The following is a 22,212-nucleotide window of genomic DNA, read 5'->3' as shown; positions in this document are numbered from 1 at the left end:
TATACATTTAGAGGTATATAGTGATCAACAAAATATAGCCATGATAGTAATTAGATATTTATGAAGGTAAATGTCCCACAAGGTGTTGTTTGGAAGTGGAGGAGCATGACAGGATGGATCTTTAGTGCTGAATGGTGAAAATGTTAGGTAGGTGGCTATTTGCTTTGAAAAAGTTGTCCAGTTTGTAAATTGTTATTTTAAGTAGAAGTTTCCATGGCAATAGATAGATAGATAGATGACAGATAGATAGATAAATAGATAGATAGATAGATAGATAGATAGATATGGATTTCTTGCATCTATTTAGTCTTGGGGAGAACAGGTTTGAATATGTTTACTGGTTTTCTCTTACATTTTTCTCTTACATTTTGCCCATCATCCTAGATCTCTTTCCTTCACACAGAAGACTTCATTATTTTGTAGTCACTCCCCGACAGGTTTGGATTAATGTTGAGGGAGTTGAACTCAATTTTTTTCCCAGTTCCACTTCATTTTGACTTATTCAGCCAGACCATTCACTGTCCTTCAAACAAGTAATTCTCCCTTCTACTTCCACATACTTTGTCATGCTGTTCCTCTCTTGGAAATACCCCTTTTTTCAAACCCTACATATTACCTCTCAAGTACTATTCAAAACATATCTTAAATTCTATCACTTTCATGGTGCCTACTTTCAGTTGTAATTATTCATTAATTCATTCAACAAGCACTTATTCTATTTTGGGTTGCATTAATAGAAACAAAACATCTTGATTGAGAGAAGTATTAGGTTCACTTTATTTAGTATTGATTAGATTGTATAAGTTTCAAAGGCCTAGAACAAGCATGCTCTTAGGGCAGGGCCTTAAGTAACAACTTCTGGCATAAAGGGGACAGGCAAGTAAGTCTAGGGACACTGAATTTCATTATTGGGTGATTATCCTGCCATGCAACTTGCTCCCTCAACTTCAGAGAACAGATAAATGGTATTTCTGTGGCAATTCTCCTGGGAACATACACCTAAACATAAGATGCATCACCTGGATATCTTCTTGAGCTAACTGTAGATTATTTAAAGGCAAAGAAGGTACCTAAGATCCTCATGAGGTGCTTGACCACTTGTTTGGGATCCTTCCCTACTCTGCCTAACAATCACACTGCAGACTCTGACACGGCAGACTCACTCTGGATAGTCTAATTATACTAGCAGTAACCAATTATCAATGTCTCACAGTTAATTATTGCTCCTGTTAAAAGAGGTTTTTCCCCCAATGTTGTTTCCTGAAGCCGGTGCCTGATAGCCTTGTTTTCCCTGACTGTACTATGCTGAGTCTCTCATAATTTTTGTGTCTGCCTATTACTGATCATCTGGAGTGTTATTTCCAGTTCTGGATAATATATTAATAAAGTAGTATATTCTAGCAAAAATCTCTAGAGTTGGGGTCACTCTGCAACCTAGTTTCTATATTACTTTGGGCAAATATATAATCTCTCTGGGACACAGTTACTTCATGAGCAAAGTAAGGTGCACTAGATAATCTCTAAAATGTGCTAGACTTGGAGTCACAAGAGCCTTGGATGCAAAAATTGGCTCTAATACTTGCAAGTTAAGTGACCTTGGACAAGTCACTTATTCTCTCTCAGATGCTTTATTTTTTTTAAAATGTAGGTAATGGAGATTTGCAATAACTACCTCAGGGAATTTTAGGAAGAAAACATTGTATGAAAATATGAGCTATTATCTCCAAGTTCTGTTCTAGTTATGAATTCCATTATTTTAAGAAAGACATTAACACACTGGAATGAATCAACAGGAGACTGACCAAGATGGTAAAGTGCATGGAAACTATTGAAAGATTTGGAGACATTATGCCAAGAGAAGACTTTAGGTTAGACTTTACATCTGTGTTCAAACACATGAAGGATTGTTCTATGGGAGAAATGGACACAGTCTATACTGCTCCAGAAGGTTAATTGAATAAAAATTATGAGAGAAATTTCAGTGCTAAATTCAGTTCTAATTAAAGTTCTAAATAATTACATCTTGATGAGGTGGCACATGCCTGTTATTCTTCCTAAAGGGGAGGTTGAGGCTATTAAAACCTTGAGATAAGGAATTCTGAGTTGCAAAATGGTTAAAACTGATCAGGTGTCTGCACTAAGTCCTGAACCAATATTGTGAACCTCTAGGAGCTGGCGAATGGGTTGAACTGGCTTAGCCTGGAAATTAAGAAGATCAAAAGTCCTATGCTGATCACCGGTGGGAATGGGCCTTTAAGTATCCGTTACAGATAGAGAGAGCTAGTTGAGAGAGATCTCACTGAAATAGGAAGACATTTGTCTCAAAAAACTCCAACCAAGAACAAACAAAAAGCATTATAAAAATTGGAAATTTCCAGGAATGAAGCAGTATATGTCCAGAGTTTTCTATCATCAAAAGCTTTCCATCAGAGGTTGGATGACCATCTGTTAGGATTCATATATTATGTAAGAAGTTAGATTAAATGAGATCAATTTTTTTTTCAATTCTTCCAATTTTTTTCCCAGTTTCATCCAGTCTTAGCCTGAATACCTTTAGTAAAGGGAAATCCATTACTTCCCAAGGCACCCTATTTCAGTTTCCCACATCTCTAATTGTTACTGAGTTTTTCCTCATATCATACATAAATATGCCTCTCTGCAACTTCCATTCATTGCTCTTAGCTGTAGCCTCTGGGTCAACCAAAACAAATTTATTTCCTCTTGTATGTGACAATCCTTTAAATATTTGAAGGCAAACGTAATATCTCTCCAAAATCTTTTCTTTTTCTTTCATTTGATCCTCTTATGACATTAGCTCAAGACCTTTTCATCCTGGCTTCCCTTTGCTGGATGCTTTCTGATCCATTTCTTCTCATTTATATAGTGAGAACAATAATAACTTCTTTATTTACACCATAGGAATATTGGAATGGATAAAGATCAAATGGAATGATGAATGTCTAATACTTTGAAAATCATTAAAAAATAACCTGACCTAAAATTTCACTGATACAGGGAACTCCCAGTGAGGAAACTCCCTTTGCCAATATAGATCAGCATCTTCTTTGCAACTTACAGTATTGGAGAATTTTTTAGGGGAGGCACTGAGAAGATAAGGGGTTTGCTCAGGGTCAGTAGCAATCAGAGACAGGACTTGACCTCAGCTCTTCTTGATGCTGAGAGAACCTCTTTATTCACCATGTGCCATAAAGCAAGCCTAAACCATAAAGTGAGTTATTATAAATGTGAGGTAGGGCAACAATGATGATGCTACAAATAAGTATCATAGGACTTCTAAGAAAAAGGACATCTATATGAACTAAAACAGTTGCAAGAAAGGCTTTGTGTGGCAGCTGGCATTTGAACTGAGTTGATGGAAATTTCTGGGTCTAGACAATTTCTTTGATCCTCATGACATTTTAAACCTCTCCAAAATAGGAATTATGTACAACATACATAGTAACTTAAGCTGTTTTATGGTCTAAGGCACCAAAGAAGATAACATTGTAATGAAGGAACAAGAAAGAAGGCTAATTTCTAAATTGAGCTCACTTAGCATCTCCTTTCCCATCATCTACCATGCTTTGGTATGGTTGTGAACAATAACCTTGCAATAGTACTCAAGTAAAGCAACGCCTCCTCTCCTCCATATAAGCATGTCAAAAAGATTTTTAAAAAACCAGAGGAAAAAACTGTAACATTACTGAGGGAGCACATCATTATGTGTTGTTCCATGAGGCCTGAAGTAGGGGACAGGCATTTGGCTGAGGGTAGTTCAATCCCTGCAGAAGTCACTTGGGAGAGACAGAGACAAAGACAGAGACAAAGAGAGAGAGAGAGAGAGAGAGAGAGAGAGAGAGAGAGAGAGAGAGAGAGAGAGAGAGAGAGAGAGAGAGACAGAGAGAGAGAGAGAGAGAGACAGAGAGAGAGAGAGAGAGAGAGACAGAGAGAGAGAGAGAGAGAGACAGAGAGAGACAGAGAGAGACAGAGAGACAGAGAGAGAGACAGAGAGAGAGACAGAGAGAGACAGAGAGAGACTGAGACAGAGACAGAGACAGACAGAGACAGACAGACAACGGCAGAGACAGACAGAGACAGACAGAGACAGACAGACAACGGCAGAGACAGAGAGAGACAGACAGACAGAGACAGACAGACAGACAGACAGACAGAGGCAGAGACAGAGAGAGAGACAGAGAGACAGAGAGAGAGTTAAATCTGGCACTGTGGAGGTAATTGTCTATACTGGAAGTTCCCTATGCACCACAGGTCCAAAAGGGAGGGGGAGGGAAGAGAAGAGCAGAGCGCCAGGACTGAAGCTTGGAAGACCAGGATTATTATGGAAGTCAGCGAATAGGAGGGAAGGCATTGCAAGCGCTTTTCTGTTTGCCTAGTATTTGGGTTCGTGAATGAGACCTGCCCACCCCGGGGGAAGTGTCAGAGAGACTCTCGCTTGGTCCCGGGCTTTGCGGCCTGGGGTGGAGGCTGGCGTAAAGCAGAGAAGGGAGTTTCGCTATTGCGGGTGGGATCCCTCGGGGCAGAAGCTCAGCGGGGCGCCCACGCAGGTGTGGCCCAGGGCGGGGGCGGGAGGCCCGCCCCCCGCTGGAAACAATGCAGCCGCCCCCGAGAGCCGCTCCCCGCTCCAGCCCGGGCCAGCCTCGGGAGAGCTAGGAGCGACGGCCCGCCCCGCCAGCCCGCCCCGCCAGCCCGGCCCGAGCCTCTTCGTGCCTTTCCGCGGCCCGCACTGGGCAGCTCCGGGGCTCCGCGCTGCCCCCGCCCCCGCCGAGCGCTACTCGGCCGTTTCCGGCTTTCTCCGGAGCCGCTGCCTGTTGGACCGAGAGCGAGGCTCGGGAAACTGGGAGCCGGGAGTTGCCGCCGCCGCCGCCGGGGCCGAGGGCGGAAGATGGCGGTCGGGATGGAGCCGCCGCCCGGGCTGCGGCGAGAAGCGCCCGCGCGGGGAGCTCAGTTATGCAAACGAGGCTAGAGAAGGGAGAGTTCAGGCGCCGCCGCGACAGGCTCTGGGCTCCGCGCTCCGCGCTCCGCGCCCCCTCCCTCCTCCCTCCTCCCGCCCGCCCCTCTCTGCTCTCGGGCAGCTTCCCCCGGGATGGACCTTCCGACGTCGCACCGCCCTTCGCTGCAGACGGCGCAGCGGCCGAGGCCGCGCACTGAGGCTTCCCCGCGAGGCGCCCTGTGAGCGGGGCTGCCGCCCTCGGGGAGCCGCGGAGTCCGGGCGCCGGGCGCGTGCGGGGCTGGCTGGGGGAGGGGAGGGCAGGGGGCTCGGGAAACATGTCGGATACCAAGGTAAAAGTTGCCGTGAGAGTTCGGCCCATGAACAGGCGAGGTAAGTATCTTTGCGCCCCCCACCCTCCTCCTCCTCCTCTTCCTCCTCCTCCCTTGGCTCGGCGGCAGGAGGGCAACTTTGGAAAGCTCTCGGGGTGGGGAGGCTTGCTGGCGGGCGGGCGGGGGTGGAGGGGTGGGAGGGGAAGGAGGGAAGCCGGCGGGTGGAAGGGCCGAGAGCCGAGCAGAGTGGCCGCCGCTGAGAGCTCTGCATCTCCAGTGGCTGGTGCTGTCCTCCCGTGCACCAACTGGACTCTCCTCCTCCACGCCTCTGCCCCAAGCCGTGCCTGGGAGCTGCTGCCGGGCCAACCCCCCTACCCCTCCGTCCCCCAGGACTACTCCAAAAGAGAGTGTCAAGCCTGGTGGAGGGGGAGCGTTGGGATTGGATGCAGCCCACCCAAAGCTCGGGACATTTGTCGTCCGTGCAGGGGGAGGAGGGCTTGGGTGATGGATGCCCAGACTTTGCAACGTTCTTCTTTCTCTTTTGCCCCCTTGCCAGAACTGGAACTGAATACAAAGTGCGTGGTGGAGATGGAGGGGAATCAGACTGTCCTGCACCCTCCCCCTTCTAACACCAAACAAGGAGAAAGGTAAAGCCAGTAACTAGAGGGGAGGAATAAATCTAACCCCTTAAAGAGTTGTTCAAGTTGAAGCTGGAGAAAACAAATTGGATGTACCCTTTTGTTAGAACAGCTTTAAGTTTGTCACCACCAGCTCTTGTCTGAGGCTTCTGGAAGTCCAAGTTCTCCTCTTCCTCCCTACCCCCAGCCTCCCACTGCCCGCCCTTGGAGAACTGCTCTAGGACAGATGACCTAGCAAAGACAAGGACAAGTGGTAGATGGTGATCATCAGCTGTGATAGAACCACAGGGCCGTGGCCTCAGAATTTTACAGTTGGAAGCAACCTTAGAGATTATCCGAGTTAACCTCTTTTTAACACTGAGAAAACTGAAACACGTAGAGATTGTGACTTGTCTAGGGTCACAACTTGCTGGGGATGGGGGCGGGGATAGAACCAGCACTAGAATCCAAGTCTAGGGACTCTGTTTGGTGCTCTCCTCACCCCACTGTACTGTCACTGGAGGAGCTCTGCTTTGGGCATCGTCATTTAAAATGTGAAATCATAATAATTGAAAACACTCTTGCCCACTGCAGTTTGAAATCTGGGCTACTTACTTTGGTGTTGAGTTGGGGATAACCTGACTGTAATGTGTTGGTTTTAATTTTGGGGAAAACAAAGGTTTTACTCTGAGCTATCTAGACACTAGATGAATTCTGGAAGAGGGGCTATATTTAATAAATTGAAGGATATTTGCATTTGAAAAGTAGTAACTCTTGGATCCTTATTAATTCTGATCTGTTCTGTGAAACAGTATGAGAAATGTTCCTAAAATGATTTGAGAATCTGACATTTATCTGGTAAACCCCTGAAAAGAAAACCATTGGCGTTCATCCAAAATACCATTGCCCTAGACTGTAAAAATAGAGCAGAAAAAAAAGTTTTTTTGCAAAATTATTTCCTCTTAGGGAAAGGAGTAAAGAGTGACTTGGTGTGTTTCTCTAAGTCACCTGTTGATTGATATTCTCCCAAGTAAAGGGAAACTTGAATACATAGCTTTATTGCTACAGTCATTACTGCTGTTAATTACAGGGTGTTCAGACATCGTTTTGCTTAGGTCTAGTGAAAAATAAGTGTGAGGGAATTCCTGATTAGAGAATTTTATACTATTTGTGTTTGTGCTGGCAAGTTGTTTCTTTTTGCTCCAGGCCAGAGAGTATATAAAAACACTTCAAACTCTTCTGGATTATGGGGTTAACTTCTGCTACCTGCAGTTAATTTTTATGGCAACTCTATTTTGTCAAATTGGGCCTGTTATTGTTAAGCTGAGTTTTGCTATGTAACACTATAGTATACACAGAGTTGATACTTCTCTTATATAACCTTAATGTACAGAGTTGATACTCTGTTTCTTCTCCCTTCCCCCTTGGTTGTCATAATTGTAACAAAATAATGCGAGTCCTTTTCATTGTGGCAATAAAGTTATAGTCACCCAAATTCAGACATTTACCTTTATACTTGGGATGTAAAATAAGCCAAATCTGGTTGGTTACATTGTTTGTAACCTGCTGAAAGTTATCCTGCTGAGTGCAGTTCTCCCTGCTCCAGGTATAATATTTTTATTCCTGTCATAGTGTTTCTTCTGTTTGACTTGCTGACCTGACACCTGCTACATGTCACTCAACCAGAATGAGATTGCTACCAGAAGTTAATGTTTAATGAAATAAAGTGTTATCATTTGCAGAACAAAGTAAATCTAGTTCTGTGGATTTTGATTCCCTGCACTATGGGAACAATCATTATAGTTGCCACTGGAGTAAATAAATATTTAGGATCTTTATTGAAAAGATTTATGTGTTGATTGCTGGATTCCTGTCTTTTCTTTTTTTTATAAGTTGTCAGTCAACTAGCATTTATTAAGTGCGAACTATGAGCCAGGAATTAGTTAATCCTTTATTCATTTGTCCCATAGGTAAGAATGAAAAATTGCATTATGGAATCACTCTTGCCTTGAGAGGCCCAGTTCTGTCCATGAGCTTCTCTCTATGCATGGGCACATTCAGCATACAGACAGCTCCAAGATGAATCACCACCAGAGGTCTGCTTGTAGATTAGGATTAATACCTCAGCAGGGATGAAGACATCAAATGCATTTTGAATTTCATTGTGCAGCTTGGTTTCGTATTTCTCTGCAGGGTATTCCCCTTAAAGTTCCAGAACATTTTAAAAATAGAAACAACCCCTCACTTCTTTTGCTGTTGGTTGATTAGTTTCAATACTGCTCCATGTTATGAGGCCCATAATTCATTTCTGTTATTTGATTTTAGTCTTCCATTCTTCTGAGGGGAGGAAGAGATACTGACTGAGAAAGTAGCTGTTTCTCCCCCTAGAGATTCTACTGTTTTGAACCATGTTGGTTCTTAAGTCAGTGTTGAAAAATCTGCTGCAAAACAGAAATTATTGTTTATTGAAAATGGCAGAAATCATTAATGCTATATTAATCACAAGCTGGAAGTTCATAACTACAAGAAGGCAAAACTTTGGAGTCTTTTATCCAGTGAAAACTGAGACAGGATTATATTGATTTCCAGGAAAAGAAAGTGACAGCCTTGACTTGTTCCTTCTTCCCACTTTCTTGGAATTATAGAAGAATGTATAGTGAAGGACAGAATAGATCACAAGGTTCATTTTGTGCTGTGTAGTCCCTAATGTTTTATCTTAAAAATATACTGCCTTGATTTATTTGAATACTTGAACTACCTAAATCTGTTCTAAAGCATTACAAAATGTGGGGTTAAAAAAACTCACCATGTAGGGATAAAACTATATAGTCAGAACATTATTAGCATCAGGAGGAAGCTGTTGTTGTTTGTCCTTCCTTCTCAAAGAGGGCCATTGATATCAGGAAAATGATTCCATGGCTTACAAGTGAATTGGATTTAAGGGAAGGAGGGCTGTGCAAAGTCACCAGCCTCACTTTCTCCTCCAAGGTCATCTGAGTCCAATGGCAAGATATAGATCAGGACAACTGGAGGAGACCCATCAGGAGGAAGCTCTTTGTAAATAAAAGCTAAGACATACCTGTCATCAATCATAACAGCAAAGGTTGATTTATTTTGTGGAGATAATGGGTGAAGCATGTTGTTTTAGGGGCAAAAGGTGAATGAGGTGGAATCCTTAGCTTACCTAATATATGCAGTGGTTGTCTTACATCTTTCAGGCTTATATATCTGACCTTTTACAACTTTAGTTTTGAAGTATTACTTTAAAAGATAATATCTTTTTCTAGAAGTTTTTTTTTCCTTAGAGTATCCCAAGAAGGAGGTATTAATGGAAGGTACAATTACAAAACATGCCTTATCTTGGCAGCTTTATGAGGAAGTGAGTTTTCCTTATAGAGAAGTTAAAAGGTTGACAGTTTGAATTCCAGCCAATTTTTAGCTATACAATACTTTCTTTTGATTAGTCTGTACTTATATTATGGTGTAATGCCTACGAATTAACTAAAATTCAAACCTAACATTATGTAGTTTTAAAATTTTGGGTATGATTTTGAGCTCTTCAAAGGTCAGAATCAGTACTTTCCCTTCTATCCCATAAGGTGTAGATTATACTTTCCACAGAGAATAGAAATGAAAGCAACAGTCAAGTTAATTGTTAATTAGCTGTAATAAATTTTATCATCAGGTTGATTTCACTCCTTCACTCAATATACTTCTGGGATGGTGCTTTATGATCCATAGTCCAAGCAAGCATACTTTAGTAATATTGGTAGATTTTATTAACATAAGCCATTATGACACTCTTCCTTTCTGTTCCCAATAATGTGAAGTTGATTACAAGAGAATTTCACTTCTATTTATCTAGGATGATGACCTCTTGTTTTTGTTGATGAGTGACATCAGGTAGTGAGTTTAACATTACCATATAGTGTTTTATTTAACCATTATAATTTCATCTTATTTGGTGATGAGAAAATTGATTGCAAATTAATGAGTTGATGCAATCTACTAATAGCAAAAATAGGCCAAAACATAGGCATGCCTCTTAATTGTTATCCATGGATAGGTGTAATGAAAAAAGTTGTTTCTCAGCTTATTGAGATTGCAGGGAATTCTCAGTGTCTTCAGATAAGGATTTGTGCTTCCTTATAGCTGTCTTATGCTTTTTGACCATATATACCATTATTAGACTATGAACTTTAATTTTTTTCTTAACTTAACATGATATGAAGAAACATCTTGCTAAACACATCCTGTATTTATTGTTTCCTTCCATCTACTTGCCTGGTTGATTATTTCATTGAAATTACTTAACAAATATTGATTTCTGCTTTACATATGGAAGACCAAATTTCTAGAAATGTTTTTTAATGTTTCACTGGAAAAGGGTACTCATCTCAATCCAAAATTGTGCCAGACTTTTGATTTTCCATAGCTATTGTCTTTTCAAGGTCAAATTTAGACACTTTTGCTTTATTGATAATTCTGGTATCTCCATTAATGATTAGTTTAATTATTGCTAGGTTATTTCAGCCATTTCTTAAATTCAGAATATACTGACATTAATTATAGGCTTGTTGACACATCTACTTTCTTAATTTACTTCCTACATAGTATTCAGGGAAATAATCTTAAATCCAGACATTCAACTATACAGTTCTATTTTAGGGAAATTTTGAGATTGGGTTTACTTGGGTTTGAGAACAGTCTCAGGTCTTTGATACCATTCTGTCCTAGAGCTTTGTGCCATTTTGGGGAAGTTTGTCCTTGCAAAAAGTTGTTTAGAATAGAAGGAAAATGGGTGGTTCAGAGTGTATGATTTTTATTAAAAATTTGGAACATAGTTAAGTTCTTCCATTCTGTTTGCATCTGAGTTAGAGGGAGGAGTTGAGCCATGGGGCAGAATGAGGAAATTGGCCATGTTCCTGTGGTTTCATTATTTTATTTGAAGTGAATTCCCAGCAGAGCATGCACATTTGTGTTTAAATATAAGGTCAAAAATGTGTTTCAAATTGGAAGAGGTCTGAAATTTGGATTATCTATGGCTTCTGATTTATGCACAACTGATTTGTGCACTGGTACAAATAATTGAGTGTTGACTGTAGAAGGTACTGCTTTTTTGCTTTTGGAATTAAATTTTACTTCTCCCCCCACCCCGAAAGTATGTGCTTTTAAAGATAATTCTTATTTTATTCTTTTTAATATTGGCAGTTGGCCAAGATATTCTACATTTGAATGTCCATAGCTGAATGTTATGGTTCTGTTCTGACTCTTTCAAACTGAGTCATCTTGTAGCTAGACAAGCAAAAATTAGTGAAGGTAGATTATCAGTAAAGAGCTTGGGGCTTCATTCCATTTTTGATGAACTTTTTCCCTGAACGTTCTTTAAGATGGAGAAAATGCCAGGTGTTTCTAGATGAATTGTCTCATCAGTGATTTTTCGTAAAAGTTTGTCTCTATCAAGGAGCATATAATTTGTCTTTTACTTTGGATGCTCTTTGATACAATATAGCTCCATTTTGGTCTGAAATTGTGTAATGTTATTAATGTCAGGATAGTTAGGTAATAATCAACTGTGAGTTCCCTTAGATGGAAAGGCATTATTCACTTTGTTCTGGTCAATTCCTGAGAGAATGTGATTGTATGGATTAAAATTTGGGGCTCTTAATTTTCCTATGATAACATGCTTGTTGAAAGATTTAGTATGGATTCAAATCTTAGCTCTACTACTTTCTATCTAACTAACCTTGGACAAATCTCAACCTATTGGAGACTTCATTTACTTATCTATAAAATCAGGGTAGTAATATTAAATAGTTACATATATCCCAAGATTGCTGAGGATCAGGTGTGATAATACATGGGAAGTGATTTGGAAGCTAACCAAAAAGCTTGGTGTAAATACAAACTATCATCCCTAGAATTGTACAGTTTTGACATGTTTTATATGGTGTTAGTGATTTTATATTACAGTTTCATAGGTAGAGGAAACATTGCATGGTGGATAAACTGAATGGATGAAAAAGCATTTATTAAATGCTTATGATATGTAAATACAGTGCTTAATACTGAGGATACAAATAGAAAAGCAAGGCAGTATCTGTTTTCCAAGATCTCCCACTCTAACAGAGACCACCCAAAAGAAATCAGCTGTAGGGCAGAAGGAAAGACCTAATAGTCAAAAAGAAAGATCAGCAAAGTTGATTGTAATGTATATTTAGTGCCATTTTTTTGTTAATAAAGGCATATCCATTTCTAAGAATAAATTGTTTGATGATGCCAAGGACTTTGGTATCAAGAACTTTCTTATCTTGGTGCTTAGCAGCTGTGACTGCCAAGAAGGAGAACTTGTAGAGGCAATTGAGAGGTTGAATCTTTACAAGAGCATCTTCCCTGAAAACTGTTTGTTAGGGCTAGACTAGAAGTAGAGTCACTGATTTTCTGGGAGGTGGGGTGAGGTGGTAGTACAACTATTTCTCTAGTCTCTTGAATTTAGTAGCACATTAGTTTGGTCAGTGATAGGTGGTAGGAATGGTAGGTCCCTTCTCAAAGGTTGCTTCCTTCAGTGATGGCTACAGGGGCTCTGGTTGAAAGCAGGGCTGGTGGTTGGCACCTTAAATTCTTGAGTTTAGAATGTAGGGCTATTTCTACCAGAATCTGAAGGGAAGTGATGGCCAAGGTGATAGTGATAATTTGGTTCACCTGGCATGTGCCACTCCCTGGCTGTTTCTTTCAGTGTGACATACACTGGCTTGCCTGCTTTGTTGGTGGCAGTTAGTTGGCCATAGGTGTTAATAATGATTGGGCTGGCAAACTACTTTTTCACAAGGGTTGCTTCTCCAGACCTTGGCTGTGGGGGCTAGGATACTGAAGTTAAGTTAGAAAGATCTTACTCAAATCTTGCCTCTGGCATTTGCTAGTTGACTCTGGGAAGTCAGTTAATTTCTCTTGCTTTAAGAATTTCTAATTCTAGACAGGTTGTGATCAATGGGTGGGAGTTCCTCACACTGATAAAATTATAGCTCTTTCTTAAAATATTCATGGATTATTATATAAAAACTGGAATAGATTTTAGATATCTAATACAACCCCATTATTTTACAGATGAGGAAACTGAGTTTCAGATAAGGAAAATGACTTTCCTAGTGTCACATAGGTAGTTAGTGGCAGAACTGGGATTCATATCCAGATTTCATTCTTATTCTAGAGTGCTTACACACCATGAGCTAGGACTAGGTGGGAATTAAGCATTCAGCAAGTTGGTTGATTGGATGACTTTTTTTGGGGGGGGGGGGAGGCAGGGTTACCTTGTAGTTCTATTAAGTCACAATGTATCATTGTAATGTATCATTACATACACTTAATAATTTTTATTGGTCTTTTACATTACTTTCATTTTCTACTACATCTGTTTCTTCTCCCTCATCCAGATAGCCATTCTTTATAATAAAAAATAAACAGAGAAGGGTAAGGAAAGCAGTTGAGCAAAAACTAGCCACCTTGTCAGCTGGGTCCAATGTGCAGCTGAATAATGTACCCATAGTATATGAGGTGAATAATGGAAATTTTTAGATTAAGGTATAAAATGAGGCAGGGAAAAGCATGATTCAAATAGAGAATAAGGAGGTAATATTTTTAGGCTGAGATAGTTTGCATTTTGATTTACCGCTTGTTAATTCATTTAGAGATTAGGGAGGTTACTGTGGAGTAGGGAGGTGTCTCTTTTCTTGAAGTAGCAGGTGCTTAGACTGAAAGCTGATGGAACCTTTGAGTGAAACAGGAAGATATGTGAAGTGTTCACATATCGGAAGGAATTGTCAGTCAAATAAAGAATCTAGGATGCAGACATTTGAAATATCACCTGTCTTAGGTAGTGAATGAGAGAACAGCAGGGCAGTGTCTGTTGCCTGACCATATAGGAAATTGTCGAGGTAATCTGATTTTGACCTCCTTTCAGTTATATTTCCTGTTGTACAGTGGTGTTCTTTTTGTGATATGGAGATTAACAAGCAAACAAACCTCAAACCCAAACTGTATAGTAGAGCTGGTTTATGCAATAAATATGAACTGGGGGTGGAGAAATGACATTTCCAGAGCTGTTCCTTGAAGCCTTTGTTTGGAACTTGGTTTCCTCTCTGAAATGTGGCCATATCAAATTCTAATTCTCCCTAAACACTTTCTATCTTAAGTTACAGGTATGTAACTGGAATTTGCCATGTGAGTTGCTAGAGCCTGCTCAATGTAAGACCTCTTGTAATGTCCATTAAATGACTAGGAAACAAAATGAAAGCATAGAAATCCCCAGTAGTTTATCTACCCAACCCAGCCCTGTCCTGCAGACTCTAGTGTGTAGGTGGGTGAATTCTGCAAGTGGAAGGAGGAGCCTGTCTGTAATTCCCTCCAGAGGAAGAAGATTGTAGACTTTTAAGCCAGGGAACAGGAAGGAAGCCTTTGAGGAAAAGGAAGCATGTCTTTTGCTCTTGGCTCTTTGTATGTTGTCTTGAGGAGGCACTCCCTAATTTAGAGCCCTGCCCTGAATGACCACAAATATTTGAGTAGCTCACATTCAGAGAGCCTCAGATGGAAAATCAGAAAGATCAAATGCCAATGAACTGTCTGAAAATACCATTTACAAGTGCATTTCAGATGCAGTTTATCTCAAATTATAGAAGTACCACAAACAATAAACCCACAAGTAGTTTGTTGAATAGATTAACAAGCTTTTAGATGTACTTAACTTCTGTGGTTAACTGTTAAAAGTTCTCAGAATTGATGCTTATTATGTTTACCTACTTATTATCCCAGCTACTCTGAGAGCCGGTTAGCGCTTATATTACAGGGATACTTGCAGTAGTAAGTATGGTTGGTTGCTTTTGTTTTTTTGTTTTTTCTTCCAGTTATGTAGCAAATTTTTAGGGTAGAGAGATAAGTATAATATTTTAATTTGTTTGGGGCCATTCTTTTCTCACATTAGATGCTTTTATTTTTTGTAGCTAATTAAAATTTGGGGTTATGAAAAATTTAACAAACAAAGGTTATCTTATAATGGCAGGAAAGAACCTTGAACGCTACTTGAAATTAAAAAGTCAGATTTGCAAGCCATAGACTCATAAATTGTGAAATGGAGCAGGGAACAAGTGGAAAGTTGTGATGTGATGAGATAAAGATTCTTTGCTGGGAAAAGTCAATAAAAGTAGGCTATCTAATCAATTGATTTGCCAAGTTATTAACTTTCATCAAATGATAGCTAATGATGAAGTAGCTGACTTGAGTCACCTAGCTATGTAGCCTTGAGTGACTTTCCTTTTTTTGGTACTCAATTTCCTCCTCTGTAAAATGGGGGTGATGGTAGACTACAGGATCTCTAAGGTCGTTTATTCTAGTTATAACAGCTTCTAAAACTATATTTTAAAGATTAATGGCATCATCAAAAAATAAAGGATTTACATTTTGTTGACACAAATCTACTTAATCAACCTTTTTCAAGTTAAAGTACAAGTATGTAAAATTAGTATTGTCACTTAGGGTCTTAGTTTTTGAAGTTGTTTCAAAAACCATTTTACTAGTGCATACTAGTCTCTGGGAAGGATTCAGAGTTTACATAAATCCCTTTCCTTCTGGAGCCTAGAGGTCTTTAAGGCTTTAATCATTAGAACAATATCTCCTAAGTGGTAATTAAGGATATGATAATTTGCTTCCTCCTGTAAGTGGAGGCTGTTGTGATGGTCTTAATTTGAGGTGATAGGAGCCTGAACTAGAGTGACTTCACTGTGAGTGGAAAGATAGATACAGCCAACAGATCAGAAATGTTGTTGTGGTAGAACTGACAAGACTGTACAATTTATTGGATATATGGAGAGTGAGGAAGAGAAAAGAGTTATGAAGGATTCTGAGGTCATGTACCTGGGGGCTGGGAAGACGATGGTCCTTTCACTTAGAAATAGGGAAGTTGTGAGCAGAGTTGTTGAATTCCTTTTTGGACATGCTTTTTTGGTGCCAATGGGACATTGAGGTGGAAATACGCAGCAGAGTTGAATGTCACTATTTGGCTAACTGACAAAACCAATCAATGAAAAAATATTTGAGACTGTGTCCAATATAGTAGATATTAGCGGCAGCAAAGAATATTAGATGTAGCTCGGCCACAGGGAGATTGCAGTGTTGTTGAGATGTATCCAGAAATCAATAACTAAGTCTTCAATGTGTTAAGTTTTTTTCCCCCTGCAAAAGTACTCTCAAGGCATTGTAAATTATGCCCATAAATAAATACTCAGGTGATACAGAGCATTATGGAACTTGAAGGGGAATAAAGTCAGTCCATTGTACAATACTATGTATTTAAAAGAGGAGAAAAGATACAAAAGAAATATTGGTGAATAAGACAGTCTGAATGACAGCATGATTGATAAATATTTAAAAGGACTAAATTGTACATTAAAATCACTCAACCAATGCTTATTTTATAGGCAGAGAATAGGACAGTCTATAAAAAGATTTCTTTTTGTATTATCTCATCTCAGTTCATAAATGAAGCATATGTTGAATATTTATGTGAATAAAAAATAACACAATAATGTATCTAATTTGTATGCCATAAAATGTTGTTATGGGAGTTAAGTGAGTAATATTGGTGTTATATAAAGATTGTTCTACATTTATGTTCATGTAGAAGGGATGCTGACTTGTCTAGAAATTAGTGGTATGTATGAGGATTATGTTGGGTCAGTCTTTGTGTGATTCATAGGGAGGCTTGGTGGAGGATCTGAAACAAGGCAGCTTGGATTTTGAGTCAGAGGACCTTGGTTCTACTCCTAGCCATTACTCCGTTTGACCTTGGGCAGGTCACTTAACTTCTCTGGCCCTCAGTTTCCTCTTCTGTACTATGAACAAATTGGACTAAATAACCTTTAAAAGCCCTTTCAGCTCTAAAAGTATAATCTTATGTTTGTAAGAAGTTGTAGTTGTCATTTAGTATATGGACAGGATATAGTTTGACTGAGTGGAGCAGGCAGAGGGGGCCTATTTTTATCTGGAGTGGATGGCCTTTGCAGAAGTTTGGAGGAAGGAAAGGGAAAAAATCCTGCATTTTCCCCTTGCAACAACCCTGAGAGAGGAGGTAGGTGCTATTATTAACCTCATTTTATAGATGAAAAAATTGAGGCAGAAGAGGTTGTTAAGAGACATGCCATGACAGACTGGATTTGAATTCAGGTCTTTTTGACTCCAGAACAAGCACCACCCAGCATGTGAAAGTCTTATATGAATGTAACCCTGGTGATGGAACATCTCTCCTAACACAGGGATCCAGTTACCACACTGGAGGTGATCCTCATTGAAATTCTGGGGAACTCTAGTAACTGACTTGTTTAGCATCCGAGAAAACGTCCTCACTTTGCCTGCAAGCATTCAGGTAATCACAGGAAAGGCTTTATTGCTATAACAGAAAGGTAGAAAGGATTCATGCATGAACTCATAGTCAAGACAACTCTGATTTCCACAGGAATGTGGGTAGTCCTTCTGCCTTTTAAAACTAATCAGTGTGGCTCAGGTTTACTGTCTTAAAGGATAAACCTTCCCTTTTTATACTTAGCCCCCACTTTTCCAAGGCCTTGTCAGACTGGTGCAGTCTCTATGATGGGGAAGGGTAGGACAAAGTTCACTTTGTTTCTTTATGCCTTATTACTCATTGTTTCTGGCCTCTCTGTTAGATCTTAGTGACATAGTTCCCTGACATGCTACTCTGTGTGTCTGTTTTATTGTTCTATTGCAGTACTTCCCTCTGGGGGCCTTGTGGTCTTCAGGGTAAGCCTCTCTTCAGGTCCTCTGAAGCTTGGCATTTTCCATCTGATATTCACTCCTTCTGAGGTCATACGTGCAGTGAAGTTCTGTCTTCAACTCAAGGTGGAATTTGGTGTCCATCTCTGTTGGAGCTTCCTGTTCTTGATCCGTGTGCTCTCTTTATGTCTACAAATAGCTCCTCTGTTTGTGTATGTTACCTGTGAATGTCCTGTTTACAAAGGAGAGGGGTTTGACTCCTTTTTGGTAGATGCACTCTACCTCAGGATACTTGAGAGAGTTGGGGGCTGTGGAAGAATAAAAATGATCTTTTTTCCTTTTTGTTTCTCTTTCTTGGACATTTACAGAAGCTTCTGGAGCAGCTAGGTTGATAGAGCACCAGTGCAGGAGTCAGGAGGACCTGAGTTCAAATCTCACCTCACACTTGACACTCACTAGCTGTGTGACCTTGGGCAAGTCACTTAACCCCAATTGCCTCATTCTGGGTCTTCTCCAGTCATCCTGATGAATATCTGGTCACTGGATTCAGATGACTCTGGAGAAGTGAAGCTGGTGACCTGCACAGCCCTCCCTCACTCAAAACAAAGTCAAGTGCAAGTCATGTCATCATTTCTCTGATGGCATGGTCTTCCTCAGCATTGAAGGATGAACACACACACACACACACACACACACACACACAACACAGACACACACAGATAGAAGTTTCCTTTTCCTCAAATGGAAATAAACTTCTTTGTTGCTTACTAAGTTGTTTGCATTTTTAAATATCAGTTGGCTTCCTTCATATTTCTTGCTATATTTTAAAATAACAAAATATAATGAACAAATTTTGCTTAACGTTAAAAAAAATTAAGGTCAATAAACATAAGATGATTTTTTTTTTTTTTGAAAAATAGGTAGTATGGTTTAGTGGGATGCTTGTTCTCAGAGTCAGGATGACTTAGGTTCTTGTCCCACCTGTTTGAAATACTGATTGTACTTGCAACTTTGGGTAAATTATTCAACCTTTCTGTTGCACAACATTTATAGATTTGTATTGAGAAATGTAGTTCTCTGAAAACTAACTTCATGTACTAATGAAATCATAGGTCTAGATCCTCCTACCCCTCCCCCAACCCAAATTGTAAATGCTTGTGGTGATGTTTTCTTAATCCACTGAGTTAAATTTAAATCCCATGTAACCTGGCAGTTTGCCTCTAAATTCCCAATGTAGCGTAATTTATGGGATGTTTCATTCAAAAATAAGAAGCAAATCATTATTTTATAACCTCATATATAGATTAGAATGTTATGATTTCTAATCACTACTTATTATTGGTCTCGTATTTGTTACAATCACATAAACACACCTTGTTAAGGTAACAGCTACATTTTCTAAAAAGAGCTTAAATTGTTGCTTACAAGTTTGAGTCTTTTTCTTAAATTTTGTGTTTATTTTTAAGCAGTTTCATTTTATAAAGAAAAAAAGAAATTTTTGGCTAAATTAACCTTAATTTCATCATTACTAAAAGAAGGGACTTGAATCAGATGATCTCAAAGATCTCTAGCTCTATTATTGGGTAGTACTGTTACTCTGTCTGTTATTCTATCTGCCATGCTGTCCGTCACTGTGTGTTCCTATGTGTGTTTCTGTTTCTCTGTATCTCTGTTTCCCTCTGCCTCTCCCTCTGTGTGCGGCTGTTACTCAGTATGTCTGAATTCTGGTCAGAATTCCAAGGACAGTTGGCTGCACAGCTGTGCAATCCTGAGAATGGTTATTTGGGAAAACTCTGATATCTCTCTAGAAATTTTAGAAATAGGACTTTGATTTTAGATGCGCTCTTGCCCAAGACATACACTTGATGTACTATATTTTTGTGATGAAACAACTACTGGTTGTACTTTTCAGACATCATGACATGCAAACTTAAATACATAATTGTTGAAATGTATATGTTATCTACATACAGAGTAGCAATTGTGTGGCAAAGTGGCTGATAGAATACTGGACTTTTAGTCAGGAAGATTTGGGTTCAAATATGACAGAAATACCTTGTGAAGATGACAAAAGGCATAATGGAAGGAGTTCTGAATTTGAAGTCAGAGATTTAGGTTCAAATCCTTCCTTGGTGGCCAAAAATACCATGAATAGGAAGGGAATAGTAGTGACTACCAACAGCGGCAAATATGGAAATAAAGTAACTAGAGTAAAAAGAGTGGGGCCAGACCTGGAGACTGTGGTTAAGCTGGGATCTTTGGAAGATGAGGAAATGTGCCCGGGGTAATAGGATAGTTCCAGGGGTGATTTTGACTTATGGTCCCTGGTAAAATGTTCTTGCAGATCTGGGAAGCCAAAAAGGAAATTGGGTTGGCAGAATTACACTATGTATAGTCACCTGTAATAACCATTGTTGATACTTTATTTTGAACTATATTCAGATAGTGCTAAAATTGATGAAATAAGGAAAGAGTACTCATCTGATCAGTTCAGTACACTTATTAATGTACAATTAAGCCTACAAGTATGTCTGAAAATATCGTTAGATTTGTTCAAATAAATGTATTTATTTAGGTTTTCTGAGGGAGAGGGAAATCTAAAAATAAAGTTAAAATAAAATTAGTGTCAGATTTATCATATGTTTTAAAGCAATATGCCTGCTTGAGTGTCCAGTTATTTTCCTAGCCAAAAAATTGAATAGTATCTTAGAGATCTTTTAGTTCCCTTCTGTACAGTATGGGTCAAGCTTCCCTAACCCCCCAGGATATCTTTAAACTTGGCTACCAGAAATTAAAAGCTGAGGCTTTCTTCTCCTTTACTGGATGCTAATTTGTTGATTATTTCCAGGGACTTCACATGTGAAAGGTTTTGTCCTCGTATAGACCTTTCTGGCCTGAATCAGTATTCCAGGAATTTCACCTTCTCTTTGGCATTAATCCAGTGCCTTTGACCATTCATTACTTTTTTAGGCTTCCTGTTTTACTGTTCTCTTCTTGTACCCCAACACATTATCAGCTAGTGCCCATTGAGAGTTAGGTTTATCTCTTCATTCTGTCCAAAGCTGTGGTAGGGGATAGAACTATTACATACATTTAAAGTTTAACACATCAACTGAAAGATTATAATGGTCTTGTGTTTTCTTACTCCCTCTTCCAAAATGATAGATAAGCTCTTCTATCTTAGATTCTACCTATTTCTGCATGGTCCTTTAGTGTACAGCAATTTAAAAATACCATACTTATCCTTAATTTCAGTCTCATGTGTAAGGTTATCTCTGACATTGTAGCAGATTCCTACTGCCTTGAATGAATGTTAAAAGTTGTAAAAGGCCAGTTGGTTCCGGGCTGAATGGCAATAGTGTATTCTTCAGGATGTGCTGCTATTGTGGAGCTGTGGGCAAAATACACTGTTTACACCTTTTAGTTTTTATTTTTTAAGCTTTAGATAAGTGGGTCTCATGAATGGGGCTTGTTGGACATTTCACATTATATTTTGAAAACATTTAGCAGAATACCATACTTGTCTTGTTTGGAATCTTATTTTTACTGAATCCTTGGGTATACTAAGAAATTTATTTGAAGTACATGTGGATGTTTATGGTTGAACTGAAGCACCTTTCCTGCTCCTTTCTTCCAAATATAAGAGAAAGCTTCATTTTGCTCTTTCTGAATAAGGGAGACTTTAAAGGGCTAGCATGGTGGAACTTGTGAGTTCAGCATGTGTAAATTTGGGTGGGAGGAGGGATGGGATTCCCCATTCCTCATCTGAAATGCTTTCGTATCTAAAAATAAGAAATATTCAGAATATAGCTCTCAACCTGCTCCTTAAGAACCTAATTTCTATATTAGAATATTCTAATAATCCATTTTTACTTTTGGCCAATGATGATTGCAAATATAACTTTAATTGCTATAAGCATACATTTTAACTATTCTCAATTTCCTTGAAGACTGGCTCATTGCGTTTCAGTGAGGAGACAGCTTTTTTTTTTTTTTTTAAAGAACTGTTTCAGTGTATAGTTTCACTGATTTAGGGAGCTCCTGATCAGGAAATTTCTTTTTAACAATGCAATTAAAAAGTAACTAGATGGTTCAATAGATAGAGTGCTGGGCCTGAAGTCAGAAAGCTCTGAATTGAAATCTGGCCTCAGATACTTTTTAGCTGTGTGACACTGGGCAAGTCACTTAACCTGTGTTTGCCTCACTTTCCTCCTCTATAAAATGGGGATAATAATAGCAACTACCTCCTAGGGTTGTTGTGAGGATCAAATGGATAGTATTTGTGAAGGGTTTAGCACAGTTTCTTTTACATGATATGTGCTTAATAAATTCTTGCTACCTCCTTCTCTCTTCTTTCCCCCCCCTTTCTCTTTTCCTTTCTTCCTTTCTTCCAGACTTGTATGGGGGCACTAGGAGGTTTAGTGATTTGCCTAGGGTCTGACAACCATCATATGTCTGATCTTGGACTTGAACCCTAGTCTTTCTGACTGATGCTGTTTCTTTGTATAGAATGCAAAGGTACAAAGTAACCCAGTGGGAC

General features: G+C 39.4%; 1 protein-coding gene across 4 annotated transcripts in view; it reads left to right on the top strand.

Annotated features, from left to right (window-relative positions):
• Positions 1 to 4,958: 4,958 nt before the first annotated feature.
• KIF13A (kinesin family member 13A) overlaps positions 4,959 to 22,212 on the top strand; it is a 257,778-nt gene continuing 240,524 nt past the window's right edge. For all 4 annotated transcript variants that reach the window (XM_072603931.1, XM_072603929.1, XM_072603930.1 and 1 more), the window contains exons 1-2: positions 4,959 to 5,341; positions 5,837 to 5,927. In XM_072603931.1, the coding sequence (XP_072460032.1) occupies positions 5,287 to 5,341; positions 5,837 to 5,927 (146 nt within the window). In that variant the 5' untranslated portion in view covers positions 4,959 to 5,286. The remainder of the gene's footprint in view (positions 5,342 to 5,836; positions 5,928 to 22,212) is intronic.

Source organism: Notamacropus eugenii, chromosome 4, assembly GCF_028372415.1.
Source record: "Notamacropus eugenii isolate mMacEug1 chromosome 4, mMacEug1.pri_v2, whole genome shotgun sequence".
Classification (NCBI taxonomy): domain Eukaryota; kingdom Metazoa; phylum Chordata; class Mammalia; order Diprotodontia; family Macropodidae; genus Notamacropus; species Notamacropus eugenii.
This window is presented reverse-complemented; position numbering and strand designations above follow the sequence as displayed.